Source organism: Pempheris klunzingeri, chromosome 21, assembly GCF_042242105.1.
Source record: "Pempheris klunzingeri isolate RE-2024b chromosome 21, fPemKlu1.hap1, whole genome shotgun sequence".
Lineage (NCBI taxonomy): Eukaryota > Metazoa > Chordata > Actinopteri > Acropomatiformes > Pempheridae > Pempheris > Pempheris klunzingeri.
Window position 1 is genome coordinate 16,274,807 of NC_092032.1, and position 18,217 is coordinate 16,293,023.

General features: G+C 41.4%; 2 protein-coding genes and 1 pseudogene across 3 annotated transcripts; 2 read left to right on the forward strand and 1 right to left on the reverse strand.

Moving 5' to 3' along the window:
- Positions 1-162: 162 nt before the first annotated feature.
- On the forward strand, positions 163-6,800 carry LOC139221252 (ADP-ribosyl cyclase/cyclic ADP-ribose hydrolase 1-like). 2 transcript variants are annotated; one of them, XM_070853172.1, is made up of 8 exons: positions 163-224; positions 1,120-1,270; positions 1,387-1,522; positions 2,686-2,768; positions 4,746-4,819; positions 5,649-5,732; positions 6,227-6,310; positions 6,407-6,800. In XM_070853172.1, the coding sequence occupies exons 1-8, from the start codon at positions 199-201 to the stop codon at positions 6,462-6,464; spliced, it is 696 nt and encodes a 231-aa protein (XP_070709273.1). In that variant the 5' UTR covers positions 163-198; the 3' UTR covers positions 6,465-6,800. The 2 variants fall into 2 exon arrangements, with proteins under 2 accessions (XP_070709273.1, XP_070709274.1); XM_070853173.1 differs by having other exon boundaries at positions 176-206.
- Positions 6,801-8,230: 1,430 nt separating this feature from the next.
- LOC139221426 (TNFAIP3-interacting protein 1-like) lies at positions 8,231-14,709 on the forward strand. Its single transcript, XM_070853352.1, has 10 exons — positions 8,231-8,260; positions 11,558-11,631; positions 11,741-11,819; positions 12,065-12,139; positions 12,233-12,298; positions 12,409-12,560; positions 12,653-12,761; positions 12,902-12,979; positions 13,199-13,324; positions 13,436-14,709. The coding sequence occupies exons 1-10, from the start codon at positions 8,231-8,233 to the stop codon at positions 13,568-13,570; spliced, it is 924 nt and encodes a 307-aa protein (XP_070709453.1). The 3' UTR covers positions 13,571-14,709.
- LOC139221427 (cocaine esterase-like) lies at positions 13,581-17,945 on the reverse strand (annotated as a pseudogene).
- Between the last annotated feature and the right edge of the window lie 272 nt (positions 17,946-18,217).

Genomic DNA, 18,217 nt, shown 5'->3' on the forward strand with positions numbered 1-18,217 from the left:
AGACAGTGACAGAAAACATCAAGTGTGACTGCCCAAACTTTTCCACAGACGGGGTTGAATAGGTGAGGGCGCAGAATGGACAAGAGGCGCTGCATCATCATCATCACCGTCAGCGTCCTGCTCATCCTCGTCCTCGCGTTCATTGTCGCGTTTACACGACCGTCCTGGCGGAACAATGGCGGATTTGAGTCAACATTTATGAGAAGGTGTGAGAACGCCACACGGTAAGAGTCTTCACTTTTAGCTGTTTATTCAAACAAGTGTAGAGGAAGTCTAAACTGGAGATTAGATTAGATTAGATTGATTAGAACACGATTTAAGATGTGTTTAATATATGTTGCATTAAGTTTGGTAGTTTATTAGGACACAGCAACCTGCCTGTAGGTCATAATGGTCAGTTCTTCCTCAAACAGCTGGAGAAAAGATGTTGATTCAGCTTTATTATCATTTTGGACAGGTGGTCCTTCACTGAAGTAAAAGTACTAACACCACATTGTGACAATACTCATCTACTAGTAAAAGTACTGCCTTCAAATAATTGTCTTGAAGGATCAAAAGTGAAAATATAACAAATTCTAAATATTTTATTCGAATCTTCTCAACCCGTAAAGGAACTTCACTTTATCACAAACAAATTCAGAATGATAATACTGTGTGAGATGTGTGTTTCCAGCGGACAGGAAGGTGGTGAAAAATCTGACAAGTAACTAAAGCTGTCAGATAGAGTAAAAATAGCACACAAACCACATCCCCCAACATCCTCCGGCAAAATAGTTGCAACCAACAGTCAACCCTTCATGAATGCAGGACTGTGTTAGTTTTATCTTGCCGTACATAATAACAGACAGACAACCTTGATAACGAATTGAAATGCGGAAATTGCAATTTCATGAATGGGAATCACAGTGTGAGTGCTTGCTTGCAAGCTTGAGAAACCTTGGAAAGTATCAGTGATTCACACTTGCATGTTAATAAAGTGGGTGAAGTGGTGTAATTGCAATAACTGCTATCCAGGATGAGCATCTGGAAGCAGAGTTCAGCGTTTCGTCCATTTGGTACTTTCTAAACTACCTGATTTCGGTTCTGATTCGGTTCTTCTCTTCAATTTTTTTCCATCAGAGTGACGCTGATCAACATTCCTGTTAGAAGCTGTTCTGCGATTTGGGCTGCATTTGAACAAGCCTATGTAGGGAAGGACCCTTGTGAAGTCCCCATGGAAGCCTATGACTCTGTCGTTGCCGCGGTCCCCTTCACACCTGCATGCAACAGAGTAAACAGCGCCCATCACAAGACTGTCTGCGTGCACACAGTCCACAGTCCACACTTTGTATGAATCAGAATAACACCTTTAACAATCTGATACTAACTTGGTTTTTTTGGGGTTAGATGATGTTTTGGAGCAAAACGAAGGATATGGTCCAGGATTTTACTAAGAAGAAAAATTGTTTTGTGAGGCTGGAGGACAGTCCGTTGGGATATATGCTGGATGGTCTCACCTGGTGTGGGAAGGAGGGCAGCAGTGGTAAGACTCCTCAGGAAATAGACAACCTATGTAAAGTTCTACTACTTAAAAGTATGTTACTTCAAATGTGTTTTTCATCATTTAAGCAGAGGACCTCACGTGCCCTTTATGTGTGTTTCACGCCTCTGTGACATTTCCGTCGTAACGGCTGGTGTTAGAGGCGTTATTGGAGTTATTATCTTATTTAAAGCATGACAAGTCACGGCAAGTTGTTGGAACCCAGCAATCACAGTAGCTCAAAGTGGAAAAGTAAAAACAAACTTGACACGCGAAGTATGCATAACACCAGAAGACATAATGTGGTTTTATCGTGCTGGTAGTGAGAGCAGCCTCACCGGAGCTCGAGAAGCATCATCAGAAGTCATCAGCCAGGAGGTAGCCATGCCTTGCTAAACACCACTAGGCTATAGAAGGAAGGACATAAGAGTCTAGAAGACAACTCTCTCCCTTCCAATTAGGTATCTTTTCAACTTTCTGCCTTCTTTTAAAAGACAAAAGAATATGAGGAAGGTCAGGTCCTGTAAAGGTACTTTTCCAGAGGCTTTTCTTCCCTTTAGCTTATTATCCTCAGTCATAAGATAATGTAATTGCATGTAGGATTAATTGCAGGAGTGTTTTATTACTGTATTAGTTATATATAGGCGTACCTAATAAACTGGAAACTGCGCATATGTTCTCAGACAACCTCTAAAACAAATCAAAATGCAGAAAGTGCTTGGCCAACCCTGGCGAGTATCGTGCACGGAGGGGTGTAATTGCAGTAACACCTTTTTAAAAGACTAAAAAGTACGAGGAAGATCAGATTCTGTAACATCACTCTTCCAGAAGCTGTTTTCAGAGGAAGAGTGTTGAACTATTCCTTTTATTGTCAATACAGCAGCCATAAGATATTGTAATTGTATCTAGACAATGATAGACTTCGTAGGTGGTTTATGGCACTAATAGCATCTCAATGGGATGTTTGTGTCATTAATGTATGTCTTTATTTTTATATGTTTAAAGTTTGGCTGTGATCATTTGTGTTTTTGCCACTTGTCTTCTGTCTCAGTGTGGGTTTGCGATGTCTGTTTTGCTTCATATGCTTCATATAAGCAAATTCTTACTGACTACAGTGAAATGGCAAAAAGAGAAAGTACTGAATGTGTGTGTGTGTGTCGTCGTAGAAACGCTCACTGAAGGATGCCCAAGATGGACAAAATGTGAGAACAACCCAGTTCGCTCGTTTTGGAGAAGAGCCTCAGCCAGCGTAAGTTATCAACAAGAATTCACTAGTTTTGCCAAATAATGGGATCAAGCAGTGGTTAGAATAACATACATGTGGAGCACAAGGTGAAGGAAATCCCTCCTGTGCATAAGTAATTATTATGGGACAGAAAGAAAAAGCTCGCCCTGCCTGATTCTTCATCAATGAGGCTTTGTGCTGGTCTCCATGGAGCCACATTGTGTAGCAGCCCACACATTCAGAGGAGTCCTGGAATGGTTTGTCTGGGTTTTTTATCCTGTTAGAAAACTACCAACACATAGCGCTCTTCTCCACGTATTCACAAAACAACACATGCGCACACGACAACACACAGATTCAGTCCAACATGAAACATGGCCATGCTTACATGTATAAAACTGAAGCACGACGCAGGAGAAAAACACCAAAAGTAAAGGTTACAACACAGAATCACACAAGCTGCTGCTGGCATCTTTAGGAAAGTGCAGTGGCTACACAGTTGGTGCGATGTGAGCAAGATCCAACTTTATGTCACCTCAGAAAGTTTAAGGTGCAGCGAGACAGATTGTCACGTCTTGGTTAGCAGCTAAAGAGACAGATATTTCCCTCAGGGGCTAAAAGGAGAGTGAATATTGTACTTGTGCCCTGTAATCACTGGACGTGTAATATCTCAGTGTTTTGTTCACTCTTCTTCTGGTTCAATAATAACAGTAACAGTGATTCTTCATTTTGATTTATGAAAAGTAGACAGTAGACACAACTTATGTATATCTATAAAAAGCTTATTACTCACTTTGTTGGACTTCTTAGATAAACTTTAAAAAGTGGAGGAGGCTTTAATGGCTACTGACTTTTACTATTGATTTAATTATGTTGAAAATGCAGCTGCTGAAGTGGCACGCAGCCAGCATTAAATACCGCTGCAGCCATGTGTGTTATATGTTTTGAAAAGGCGTTGAAGAGCATCTTGATGTCGGGGGAGTGTGTCTCCTCATCCCTGCAGCATCTCAGCCACCGGAGGGCAACACAAGCAACACATTTTTAGCAGCTCACAACAACATGAATTCTGAGAACACTGCAGTACCACAAAGTCAGACATATGTACATGAGGAGATGTCTTGCAAATGAAGCACTGTTACAGATCAGTTGCTGCCGGCTAAAATGATATTGTACAAGACTGATGCACGCTAACTGTGCTGCTTGTCGACCAGTGGAGTCCCTAGAGAGCAGAAAGGCCTGGCGTCGCCGTTGTGCTTGGAATGTGTGGCAGTTAACCGGCTGATTATCTCCTGTGTGTCATATCTCTGTATGTGGGGAAAGTGCTCCAAACAACCTGATTGTTTTTCATGACATCAGTTTGAGGGAAGGATGGATCAGAGCATATAGAGGAAGAACTGAAATGATAGTCACACTTTGACAGTTAAACTATTTTGTAAATGTGACCGTTGAATCATAATAATGCTCTTTTTATTCAGCCTCAGGCCTCCTGACAAAGACACACAGGCAGTAATTAACATATTTTACAATCCAGAGACTTTTTAGCAGTTTATTTAAGAGCATTTCAAATGACGTAGGACGGAGATGTCCAGTTGGACGTGATTAGATAGCAGCACTGTTATTTTACTCTACAGTACATGACACTTACATTCAACATCACTCTTTTACACTTGATAAAAAAGCTTCACCCTCACACCCAGAACATTTTCATTACAAGATACAATGGATTGTCCTGCAGTATTGTAAGACACTGTGAGAAAAAGACATTTAACATAAACTCAAACTGGCCCAAAGGTGCAAAAAGAATCACATTTCCACTAATAGCACAATATTTCATTTACACAGACTTAACAGACTTCATGAAATAAACCTGTGAAATGGAATGAAAGTCATTTTTCCAAACGCTCTGCTGCATTATGAAAGAAATAAAACGTGTTACTCAGGAAAGAAACAGTGGTATAAATCTCAAGTGCAGTTTCTTTAACATCGTCTTCGTGTCTGTAGTTTGCAGACGCCGCCTGTGGTGACGTCACAGCAGTGCTAAACGGATCCATCCCCATGCCGTTCAATCCTACGAGGTAAACTCCTCTGCACTTCTTCTGTTGACAGCTGATGACTTCTCACTTATCCGTTTTTCGAATGTTTATGCAACTAAACATTTTGACAGTGGCAGACGCAGCACTAAAGATGCATCTGGTTCCTTTGTCAAAACATCTGGGCTGTAATCTGGTACAGCACCAGAAGCTCGCACATGAGGCTCATTTTAAACTATTTATTTTCAAATATTTGCTATTTATCATTAGCATCTCAGTCTGGTCAACGGACCAACACCCTAAAAGTCTCTGACATGACCACACATCCTTTAGATATTACTTTAACAGAGTCTTGTCTACGAATACTTTCAATCAACTGAAAGTCACATAGTTGATATCCATAAGTTTTACTTCTTTCATATCAAGTTATATCACATCCTGTATATTACATGTTTCTCACCCCTATCTGCTGTGTATTGTTCTGTATTTTGTTGACTTACTGTTAGAAGGTTTTTCTCATGTAACATGATTCTGTAGGAACTTGTGTCATACATGGTATATAATATGTTCCTCTCAAGTCAGCATTCTACTCTTCCGACTCCACTTTGTCTGGACAACTGGTTGTTCTAACGAAAGATCAAGTCCATCTTGGGACATGCTCTCATGTATCTGAAACCAGATATAGCTTGTAGAATCCTATAGATGTGGTAGCTTTACTCTGTATTCCTTAGCCTGTGATGTTGGACTCGTACACCTACATAAACTTCTTGAATGAATCTTGGACTCCGATCCCTACACTTACCTACTTGCTTATCTGCCTGTCATGGTGAGTTGGCTTAATACAATCTCTCTAACTTAAATTTTTCGTCTGCAGTGTTTTCGCGACCATCGAGGTGAAGAGGTTCAAGTCCGCCACGATGAAAAGCCTGACTGTTGTTCTTGTCGCACAGAACTTTGTGTAAGATTTCTGCGACACTATTGTCCTTTTATTGTTCATTTTCATCCATCCATCCATTTTCTATACCGCTTATCCGTCAGGGTCGCGGGGGGAGCTGGAGCCTATCCCAGCTGACTTTGGGCGAGAGGCGGGGTTCACCCTGGACTGGTCTCCAGCCAATCACAGGGCCACATACAGACAGACAGACAGACAGATAACCACTCACTCTCACACTCACAGGCAATTTAGAGTTACCAATTAGCCTAATGTGCATGTCTTTGGATTGTGGGAGGAAGCCGGAGTACCCGGAGAGAACCCACGCTAGCATGGGGAGAACATGCAAACATGCAAACAGAAACACCCAGAGTTCAAACCGAGCTAACCACAGCACCACCATGCTGCCCTGTTCATTTTCAACGTGATGATATTTGGGCTACAACACGCAAATATGCAGAAAGACAAGATTGTTCCTGAGGTCGTGTTTTCTGTGTCCTCTGTGCATTTCACCTCTTCAGGACAAACTGTGCAGATGCATCTTTAATGAATTTACAGAGGGAGCTGGATACAAGAATTCAATACAACTGCAAGGAAGTGAAAGAGTAAGTGCAGCATGTTTGCGTGAGAGGACGTGACAACATATACATTTCTGTCCTCACACAATATGTCGACTTGGTGTTGTCTGTCTCTCTCTGCAGAGCTGACATCAGGGAGTGCATGTCCCATAAAGACAAGCCCTGTGGACCCTGTTGGTGAGGACGTGCCGAGTGAATGTCAGATTATACTGGCAAAGACAAGAAACACAACAAAAACCAGCTTTGAAAATGTTTGTTTTCATCTCTGTTAAGTCTGTGTAAATGAAATATTGTGCTATTAGTAGAAATGTGATTCATTTTGCACCTTTGGGCCAGTTTGAGTTTATGTTAAATGTCTTTTTCTCACAGTGTCTTACAATACTGCAGGACAATCCATTGTATTTTGTAATGAAAATGTTCTGGGTGTGAGGGTGAAGCTTTTTTATCAAGTGTAAAAGAGTGATGTTGAATGTAAGTGTCATGTACTGTAGAGTAAAATAACAGTGCTGCTATCTAATCACGTCCAACTGGACATCTCTGTCCTACGTCATTTGAAATGCTAAACTGTTAAAAAGTCTTTGGATTGTAAAATATGTTAATTACTGCCTGTGTAAAATTAATATATAACATATTTGATGAGGAAAAGAGCCCCAAAACAATATAACACAAAACTAGATGAAATTAAGTAGAGTTCACTAAACTATAACAGAGTCAGGGGATACTCACTGCACGAATGCTGGTCATCATGTGACCGAAATTCCACTTTCGGGTCATGTGATGACGCCTGAGACGGCCGCATTCATTGAACAAAGATCTGATTTGTGGCTGAAACCTTCGAAACCAGTGGGAGAACCTTTGACCCTGGATAATTACATTTAATTTTTTTTTTTACTTCACTGAATTAAACATTAGATAATTATTGACTCAGTAATGCAAGTTATTATGTATCTGTGCAGCACTTTGTCTTTGTCTTGAGTTTATTTTAATTTCTTCCAGTGTTTGCGAATGAATTAAGTTGCAATCAAATTTTTATAGACTCAATTAATATTTGACCTTTAATATCTAATGCGTCTTTTTGAGCCCACATTGATTTACATTCATCACACTAGCTTTTTTATTTTAAAAGGGACCTGGTTTTTAGTGCAGAGACGTTTTTCTCCTCCTGTCTGAAAGGATTTTGTCGTCCTATACTATCATCAGTCCTGATATAAACCCACGTTGAACTGATAATCTCTCTTCTTACTTTGTGGCAGACTTTGAAATGATTCACATAAGTTTTGAACTGTGATGTGAAGTTACTGTTTGCGTTCGATTTTGACTGACTGACTTTGAAATGATCTTTTAATGGCATAATGGACTTGTTAAATAGGCGATCTGAGCAAAAATGAAAGCACGATTGGTTTGTCTGGTTTGATTTAAGAAAGAAAACAAGCAACTGAGAGAAAAGCAGTGACTTTTGTCAAACCACACATGAAGTGATTTGCTGATTATCTCAGTTGTGGCTAAAAAGGCTTATTTTTCAATACTAAACACACCGTTTTTGCTTTCTCTTTTGATTCACATGAAACTGTTATCTGCTGTCTAAGGTTCAGCTTAGGTGTATGCAAATATGCAGAACCACTAAACCACTGAATAGAATAGAAAGTGTTATTTAAAAAAATCACACCTGCTTATGGTTTTAGATTTGTAGGCGTAGGCCACAAAATGTCTTTTCTATCATGCGTGGGAACCGAGGGCGTGCGTGCGATGACACAGAGAGGAACTTAAAGAGCGTCCTCTACAATGAGATTGTTGGGGCAGGAAACAGGAGGCTCATCTTTCCTTTCTAGAGGCTTGCTGCTGTGTCACACGTACCGTAAACGGGCTCTGCCGGTGCTGGGAAGAGACGTCCGGGTTTCTCTCTGCACAGGTGTGACATGAAGAAGGCCCCTTCTGTAAAACCACTACATGGGGTACTATGACTGCACTGTAATGCCGGTAAACAGCGCTTGAGTTTCAGTCACTGCCGCTGACACTACACTGCACTAATAATAATTATCTATATATGTCAATGCGGTTGCAGTGAAACTAGTCATTTTTTTTAACTTTTGAACTCACATATTGCCTGACTGAGGTTTAAAGTGAGAGAACCTTTAGCTTTTTAACATCTTTTAGAGGACTGTGAACATTTTAGGAATGATCTTAGGTATGGGACTCTCAGTCACGCACAAAAGTCCCAAACGTCTCTATTTGTAGCTTGAAACCAAATGACAAAGTCTGATTGTATGGGAGTCTATGGAATAAGCCAACTTCTGATTTGATTTGTTACCTCAGTAACCATTTTCCTGCTGAGTTCATGGTTTTGTAGCTAGCTGCTAGTTTCAAGTCTCCTTCAATACAACATGATGTTAATTTTGTACATTTTGCTCCCATTAGAGGAAAATAGTCCCATTTTACAGTGAAATAAAATAGAGTAGGACTACCTTGTGACTAACCAATCCCGTGTGGTCACTGTGGAGTGGATGTCACTCCGGCCATGTCCACTTTTTTTTTACACAGTCTACAGTTCCAGTGTTATTTTATCCCACAAATCTTCTCAGCAAGACAGCGAACAAGCATATTTCCCAAAGTTTCAGACTATTCCTTTAAGACGTTCCTCTACAGTAGGAGCCTTAAGGTGTACCTGAAGTTCCCTGAAATCACCTCAGAAGTTACACAGCACCTCACATGTTAACTCTAATGGACTTTAAATCATTAAAAACAGCAGTGACTTGCAACTCACTCATCTGCACCGTCATCTGCACTCAGCTGTCTTGGTTTGCTCTGACATACAGAATTCTGACTTTTAAAAGAAGTTCTTTTGGTGAAGTGGGATATCCCAGAATATGAATCCTCTGCACAAGGCGTGCTGAAATTAACAGGAGGAAGCTTCCACTTCCACAAAAGTCTCATTACTGTAACAATAAAAATGTGTTGCTTGGTGTGAAAAGTGTCTGAAGGGGTAATGAAGCAGCAGCTATGGCGGGAGGTCTGTCAGCTTTACATGTGAGAAAGAGAGAAATAGAAACTAATAGAAAGAGTAAATGTGCAGCCTTGTGTGGTGATGACTGGAGGAGGAGCTGCGGCGTGTTTTCCCCTCTCCTCCTTCCCTGAAGTGCGCTCTGAGTCAACGCCTTTGAGAACAGCCTGTGCGATGATTGAGTAATTTGATAAACCTGCGAGATGTGTGATTTTCCCACTACCACCACAGTTCAGCGGACGGTTTCATCCTGATAAAACGTTTTCCGGTTTCTACATGTGCGCGGTTCACCCACCCAGGGAGATGTGTTCACACGCTGTCCGCTGTAAGAAATGACGACTTGTGGCCTGCAGCAGCAGACCAGATGTCTAATTTACTGGTATTTTATCTTTTAAGTCTGATTAACGTGAAATGATTTCAATTATACTTCAGTGAAACAAAACTGTAAATCTTGATATTTCTTTATATAGTCCTTGTTTTGAAGCCTTTCAGAAACATACAGTAGAAAAAAATATAAATATTCTTTTGAATTATTGTCTAAAATATCGTCCTTAGTACTACTAATGGAAGAGTTAATAAAAAATAATAATAACAAATAAATACATAAATATATATATATATATATATATATATATATATATATATATTGCCTTCATGCCTTTACTACATATTTATGAAATCAAATGATCAGATGAACATTTTTTTATCTATTCCATACAGTTGAAAAGCGAGTCTCTCTTTAAAACAATACAATCAAGTAAATGAATGAATGAATGAATAAATAAATAAATAAATAAGTATAAACTATAACTATAAACTTTAAGGAACCAATCAGCCACATTGCAATGAAATAGAAATTAAAAACTAAAATGATACCTCTAAATAAACAGACAGTCTAAGAGCAGTAAAAGCTAAAGTCCCTGGCCGTGTGTCATTTCTTGCAGTGTGGAGGCACATTTTTCTCTTCGTCATCGATTCGTACCATAAACACATCGTTAATTACCGCTCGCGCTGCTCATCAATAACTTGTACTTTCCTTTCCTTCCTTAAACTCTGTGGGCGGCTCCGCCACCTGCCTGGAGAGGGAATCCCTGCAGCTGATTGGACACGGCTGGTTTTGCCACGTCACGTGGGATCCTCACTATAAATACCACGCAGAGCAGCCTGAGCTTCAAAATCCCAGCTTTGCTACTGGACCCCAGAAAACAATAATATGGTGAGTTTGCTTTCTGAATGCTGTTAATTAATCATTGTTTTATATGAGTGTGTGCATGTTTATTAAGCTCCTGTAACTATCAAGCTAGAAACATGTTATTATGTTGAAAGAAATGAGCCAAAGAGCTTGTTTTTCATGTGCTTGGGATGATGAATGACACTGAATAGACCCACTTGAATACTCTCTTTATTCAGCTGAATCAGGTTTTACTCTCAGGTTCATCTACAGCAGCACACTCCTTCTTCTTCTGAGTCTGTTTGTTCTGAAGTGATGTGATACAAAGATATTTCAGAGCTCCACGTGCAGCCTGAGTTTGGGCGATAGCGTGGAGATGAGATAATTCACATCCTCTGCGAGGTGTGAATCAGCTGTCACGTTGTGAAATTTTCAGCAGCCGCTTTGCATCATCAGCAAATGTGCCATCACGCAGATTCAGGCGTGAAATAAATGATTAGCTGCAATTCATATATAATAATTAATCTATTTATATTTTTGCGTGTACTTTGCAGTGAAATATAGGCACCGAATCCTCACATGAGAAAAGTGTTTGCCATTGTTGCTTGATAAATACTTCATAGAAAATCTTAACCACACATTTGCAGTTGATTGATTTTCCATCAAGCAACTAATTGATCTTTCAGGATAAGATCATGTGGCTGTGTAATCGTTTGGAGGGGAATTTTACACCTTTATTACACAGAATCAGAATCAGAATCAACTTTATTGACCAAGTTTGTAGAAGCAAACAAGGAATTTGACTCCGGTGCAACTTTCTCTCTCTTTATGTACAGTAAAAAGTAAGAAATAAACTAGAACAATAAGAATATGAACAATATAAGTACACATAAACAGCAGTATAAAAAAACACGCAAAGTACCAGAGAGCGAAGTACCGAGGCGACCGTCCGATCATCCTGATACACAGAGTGTAACTGTGGATGTTACACACTGACCCCTGTAGACCAGCAGAGCCCACAGGATTACTCACTCTGTCATCTACATAGACTGATGTCAGAAGGGAGGATTATCTTTAATGTGCGTCCTCCCGTGTGTTTCAACAGTCCCGACATCAGGACACGAAGGACACGCCGCCTGTGGTGCGCAGACTGTATCCATCACTGCCCAATGTCGACAGGTGAGGCGCATCACATCATTTTAAACAGATATTAATACGCCCCATGATCTGCTTGGGATCTGCTCTGTTATTAATTAAAGGCTCAATAATGTTCATTAAATGTTTTCAGGTATGAGGTCTGTGTGCCGAACTGCTCCTCTAGAGAAAAAGTCCCTCCAGCAGCAGTGTGTGATCCCGACAGCCTACAGGTAATATTGACAGACGAAACCTTGGAAGATACGTCTGACTGTTATTCCCACACTGTCACCGTCTGATTCCCTGACCGCACGGAAACTTACTGGAAACAGTCCAAAGCAAAACTTCCAAAAATGTGTAAAAGGAAGTTAGTGGATACAGTCGTGTTGCATAAGTGGCCGTGCAGTCACATTCTGATGAACGGACTGTGTGCCACACTTCAATAGTTCCTGTTTTTTTTTTTTTATATTTGCTTCAGTCAGAAGTGTCGGCAGCCAGAGGTGACGCCAGAATGAAAGCACAGATACTGATCTTGGAGGAGCAAAGGCAAGAGGTGAGTACATTTCAGAACTGAGATTTATACTCATCCCCAAACACATGCACGTATCATTGCTAAGACGTTAAATGTTCTTTCTGATTCACTCAGCTTCTTTCTATTAATGAGAAATGGGCTAAAGAGTACCGAACGATGAGACAGTACTACAAAGAGAGGGTAAGAAAGGGACAGATCCGCGGTCCCGCTCTTTGTTTGTTCGATTGCTTTGCTCATACGTCATTTCGGTGCTTTCTGCTTTGCGTCATGTGTGCTTTCCTTTACCTCAGGTCCAAGATTTAAAAGCACTGCTGCATCATCATCACCTTGAAGAGGAGACAAGTGAAGAAACATTATCTGAGAAATTAAAATGCAAGAAAGTCACAGATAAAGAGAGCGCAGGGGTAAATGCAGCTGTCTCGTCACTTCCAGATACAATTTAGTCACTTTAAAGGGTTCGTTCTGTAAAATGTGTTAATAATAATTTGATCTTCGTGGAAACATTTTCACACAGACTGGAGATGGTGACGCCAGCTCAGCGTTACTAAGAGCAGAGAAGGAGGCAAAAGAGCTTCGGGCGCAGAACAGCACTCTGATCCAAAGAGAGCGGCGTCAGCACGACGAGATCAGACGACTGAACAAGGTGAGTCATGACACCGGCTCCTGTTGCCGATCGAGGGAACAAAAGAAACGCACCTCGCTTCGACACAGTTCTGTGGAAGAGCCAAGGTGGTTTGAGTGTTCAACACAGGTATTATAGTTGTTTTTTCTATGTTGGTGCAGACTCTAGAGGAGGCACTTCAGAGCACTCAACCTCGTGACCTGAGCGGTGAAACTCCACAGGATGTCTGGAGGCATCAGGTAAGCTTTGCTCATCTTCACAGATGTACATTTTCAAAAGATAGAAATGATCGTGAATAAACGATTTTGAGAGTTAGGTCAGAAAGTTGGTGCCACTCTCGTGTCTGTGGGTTAAATATGAAGCTAAAAAACTGAAAAAAAATAAGTGTGTTTCCAAAGATGTCCAAAAAAGTTCCCTTTTGAATCCTCATATCATGTTTCCCTGTTGTTCATTTTTAGGCCGAAGTCTACAAGGAGGACTTTTTGAAGGAGCGGAGGGACAGGGAGAAGCTTAAGGGGAAGTACTTGGAACTAGAGAAGAAGTTTAGAAAAGTTCACAGCGAGTTACGTGTCCTCAAACCTCAGGTACACCTCACCGTGTGAAGTTTGCTATATTTGCTTGTACCTGCCATGTTCACTACGGTTAAAACAGAATGAAAGCAGTAAGACTTCAGCAGAGTGTTTCTGTTTCTCCAGGTGGTTCGAACACCGCAGTCCGTACTTGAATGCACTTGCACAAACGGAGCCAGATGTCCCGACTGGGAGGTCCGCCCGCTGAGGCAGCACCACGTCCAGCTGCAGAGACGTTGCACTCCCGATAACAAACCTTGAAATTCAGTGCTCAGAGTTCGTCATAAGCAAGATTAGTCTTCGCCAGGTTCTCGAGCAGGACGACGTCCAGGAAGCGAGCTCTGCTCCGTTTGAGTCCTCGGCCAACCGTCTGCCGCAGGTTCATCTGCAAGTAGTTTTCATCGTGGTCGTAACGAGGCCATTCCACCAGTCCGGGCCCATTAGGCGACCTACGCAGAGGAAACACACACACAAAGAACACTTAAACAGCCTGTGAATAAAAACATTAAACTCAAGTATAAACACGTCCAACAGCAAAAAAAAAGAAGAAAACACTCTACCCATTTCGTGCAAAGTTTGCTATGTAAGCCATGGCGGGCTTGCTCAGCTCCTCCTCTTCTTGTGACACAGGTCCTTAGGGAGATATTAATTATAGAGCTGCCCAAACACTATTGACATGGATCATGTTTATCAAAGGATGCAAAAAGACGGAGGGATCTTCCTGTTTCATGTACCTGCAACCGCAGTGTGCCCAGTACAGAAGGAAGAGCCAAGAAAAAACAAAGTATCATCATAGTGATCTGCTTTCACAAAAGAGGGCCTTGTTCCGCTGTGCATCAGGGGTGAGTCCGTAGACATACACAGGCACACCTGCATCTATCAGGAGGAGAGGAAACAGAGTTCACGTTGCGACCACAAGGGATGGAATTGTTCCAGACTCGTCCTAAAGTACGCTCACCTCTGTGGTACGTAGGTACTTTAAGAATAGGAAGCACGAGGACCGTGTCGCCAAGCATCTCCGTGAAAGCGTCCCGTATGTCGTCTGGAGAGTCGTTCTGCTGCAGGTATTCATTCAGTATCTGTTCATTCACACCTGAGGCCTGTCAGGGAGGAAAGGTAGAGGTAGTGGGAAGAAGAAGAAAAAATATTTATAGATAGGAACGTTTCTTTTTACAGTGTATTGATGAATTGTTTTTATTCTTTTTAATCATTTATTTATCAGGAGAATAAATCATTGAATGTGCATGTGTGTTGAATGGCGGGGCTGTCACTTACACGGGAGGGAAAGATCATCACTGTTATCACGTCTTCCCTCTCCATGCCTTGATCCCATCCAGGAGGTCAAAGGAGCTAATCATAAGTGCATGCAATATGTCATTGAAAGGAAAAACGCTATGCTATATCACTGGAAACACTTTATATACTTTGTATCAATAAACACATTACATGGTCAAAATATGTATATTTTATATTTTATTTTATATATTATATGCTTTTTTTTTTGCTGAAAACCTGACACTGAAATTGACACTATAATTGTGGGCTGGACAGCTCATTGATGTGAAGCCGATAGGAGCTGCAGATTCAGGCAACATTTCTCTGTAGGTTCACCACATCACATCATGTTTTAAAATAACATCAAAATGTCCGTGTCCACCCTACAGATCCACTAACACGGCTGTAGACTCTTAGTCTTGTTTATTAACTCTTCAGAGTCTCGGACCGCCCGTCGCCGTCAAAGACACAAACACAAAGAAAGCAAGCTAAACAGTTTTAATGGGAAACACAAAGGTAAAATGAAAAGTAGTAAAAAACGGCCATTTTACCCCAAGACTCTGGAGGGTCAACAGACATTGAGGGCACATTTGATAAATATCAATGCAGTTACTTCAAATTTAGTTTCTACATCACTATTCACACATCACATTATTTGTACCCACCACATCTGTGAATATTGCTAATCACCATACTGTCAGGCAGAGAAACTAACTAGATACAGAATACAGACACTGAGTGCAGCTCCTCACTGTACCTTTTGCATTGCGCTCAGTATTTCCACCTCAAATCTGCCTTTGACACACTGGACAAGTTTCTCATTGTCATCACTCTCACAGGAAGACAAATTGGCAACCATCTGCAGGAGTGATGCTTGAAATTAAATGATGTCAGCTGTAAAAAAAACTGACCATGGTTATTATTGTACTGTATGTCGGTACCTGAGCCATAGACAGTGGGTTGCCGGTGTAGTGGGCTTCCAGCAGTGCCACCCCACTCATAGCTATAGCTTTGTGGAACAGACCCTCGGCCGAAGGAGACAGCACCTGCACAGGGACATGCATAAAGTCTTCTGTATATCCTGAATGAAATAACTAAACCAACCCTGCATGCTCACCAACATAGAGACACTGATGCCTCCTGCAGATTGTCCAAAGATGGTGACAGAGTTTGGGTCTCCATTAAAGGCCGCTACATTGTCACGGACCCACTGAAGGCCGGCTATTTGATCCAGGAAGCCCCAGTTGCCAGGTGCATGTTCATCTCCAGTGCTTATTTAAAAAGAGCAAAAAACAAGCAGTCACATGGTTGAGTGGAAGTGACCAATGTGATGACATCTAGCACCTCTAGCGACCTCTACTGGCAGACTGAAGGAAGTCCAACAACTGACTAATAACTGAAATGATAATAAAAATTTGGTATCTGTGTAATAAGAGATACTAAATTCTTCTTAATCAGCACAATTGTGCATTTATAAGCAGTACATATATTAATAAAGGTTCATAACGCACCATAAAACACCATAGAGTTGTAAACAGGTATAAGTACGTTGCTAAGTGTAAATGAATGTGAAGCAAGTGGTGAATAAATGCATCTATAAATTGTTTTGAACCTCCTTTACATGGGTACAAACCGTCAATAAATTCCTTTATTATTATTACTATATTATTATGCACTATATAATTGTAGTAAGCAACTCTTATTTTGATTCTTCATACGATGGACACTTCACACCCTACTTAGGCATATGGAGCCATTCATCCATCCACATCCTGGACAATGAGGCTAAAATATTAAATGCATTTCAGTGTGATATGTAGACGATGTAGACGATACTGGAGGACGACCACAACCACGTGCTGATAAGCTGCCAGGGGTGAGCCATCGTACTGGAAGGCCCCTCCTGAAGCCAGGCCTCCCCCGTGGATCCACACCATCACCTGGACAGCACATCAAACCAGGAAGTCATTCACTCCTCCCAGGTGAGCCGTACTAAGATATCTCTCCTCTGTTGCCTGTATAGCTGAATCATTCTGCATGTGTGTGTGCACTAACCGGTAGTTTATGTCCAGAGGAAGTCCCACTGGGTCTGTACACATTAAGGTGAAGGCAGTCTTCTGACATCTCCACTGATGGATATTTAACAGGGAAGGTTTTCCAGGCTTCCTGCACGGGTGTTGTATCCTGTACACACCTTTCCGGAAGAGACTTCAATTTAAACACATCTAGGAGTCTTCAGCCAGTGGTGCTGATGCTTAATATCTATGAAGATGACCACCCTCACCATCTTCAGTGTGATAGTATCCTAACATAACTACAGCTGAAATACAACTGAGGCTGATGTGGATGTCAGTAGTTTTGCAGGTACAGAGACACAAAAGTAAACTAGAACTTCTGGATTCTTCAAGTAAGAAAATCTCATTCAAAATCCCATTGACATTTGTAATAATGCTAATAACTAAAAAGCAGCCATGGAACAGAGCCTTTCTCTACAGTATGTTGTATAGTTAAGGATTATGATTTTTATAATATTATTCATTCAATAACTTTGTTTTTGTTGGCTTCTTGTGAACACAATTTCCCATAAGCCCCAGACGGTCATGGATACGCGGCTCTTGTTGAATTAAATGTTGAACTAAAGATTGCATTGAGTCAAAGAAGCTAGTGGATCAGACGCTAGCCCGGACATGACATCATGATGACCGTAGAGGAAAAGTCAGCCAAGTTATTACAGTTCATCCTGAAGGGCACTTGGGTGTGTGGGATCCTGGACTGCTGAAGTTTCATACCTCCTCCTGGATATTTTATGGATATTACACGTACATTTTGCCCCACTAATAACTGCTCTGCATGCAGACATGATTACTGCCTGATTGTAACCATGAATCCTATGCCAAACACAAAACCAGTGACCAAATAAGCTCTGCAGTGACCCTCTACAGGAACCAGTGTTTACTCACATTTTAGGCATTTTGGTGGCATCCCTCACCCCGTCCCAGGGCTCAGCTGGACGGGGGGGCAGCGAACCGCAAGGGCCCCAAAGGCGGGTGAGCAAACAGAATGCCTAAATACTCCTCCACCTGCTGCTCTGCACCTTTCACTGCGCTGTAATGTCCTCGCACAGCGCCGCTCTTTAGAGCCACTACAGGTCCAGAGCTCTCTGATACACAGAAGCACAGAATTTGTAGCCTCCAACAAAACTACATTTAAGACCTAAATTTACTCATTAGCAGTGCAGATCGGTTTGGAGATATTCTTGTTTCGCTTTGTGTTGCGATTATGTCATATACTTGCCTGCTTGAGCCAAGGAAAACTGCAGGAGTCCAACAATCAAGACCAGGTGGAGGAGAAGTTTTCCCATAGTTGGCAGATAAAGACAAACCCAACTCACATTCACCAGTAACAGTACTTTCATACAGAAAGAGGAAATATGCAAACTGCAGCAAAATGAATTACTGGCAATTTCACAACTCTGTCCCAAACCTCAGAGTGTTAAGTGTGTATATACATACATATATATGTATATGTAGGTGTGTGTGTTCTCCACTGTGTCCGCTCACAAGCAGGTTGAATTCAGCCAATGGCCTCAAAGCAGGAAGCACCTTTACCACCCACGTGCACACTGCCCTTTGA

What these genes read in the sequence shown, in the direction of transcription:
- LOC139221252 (XM_070853172.1), top strand. Translation starts at nt 199, where the DNA reads ATGAGAAGGTGTGAGAACGCCACACG. An exon ending in TCACACCTGCATGCAACAGA is followed by an intron (nt 1,271 to 1,386) that starts GTAAACAGCGCC and finishes TTTTGGGGTTAG; the next exon opens with ATGATGTTTTGGAGCAAAAC. An exon ending in AACTGCAAGGAAGTGAAAGA is followed by an intron (nt 6,311 to 6,406) that starts GTAAGTGCAGCA and finishes CTCTCTCTGCAG; the next exon opens with AGCTGACATCAGGGAGTGCA.
- LOC139221426 (XM_070853352.1), top strand. Translation starts at nt 8,231, where the DNA reads ATGGGGTACTATGACTGCACTGTAATGCCG. An exon ending in ATGACTGCACTGTAATGCCG is followed by an intron (nt 8,261 to 11,557) that starts GTAAACAGCGCT and finishes GTGTTTCAACAG; the next exon opens with TCCCGACATCAGGACACGAA. An exon ending in TACGTGTCCTCAAACCTCAG is followed by an intron (nt 13,325 to 13,435) that starts GTACACCTCACC and finishes CTGTTTCTCCAG; the next exon opens with GTGGTTCGAACACCGCAGTC.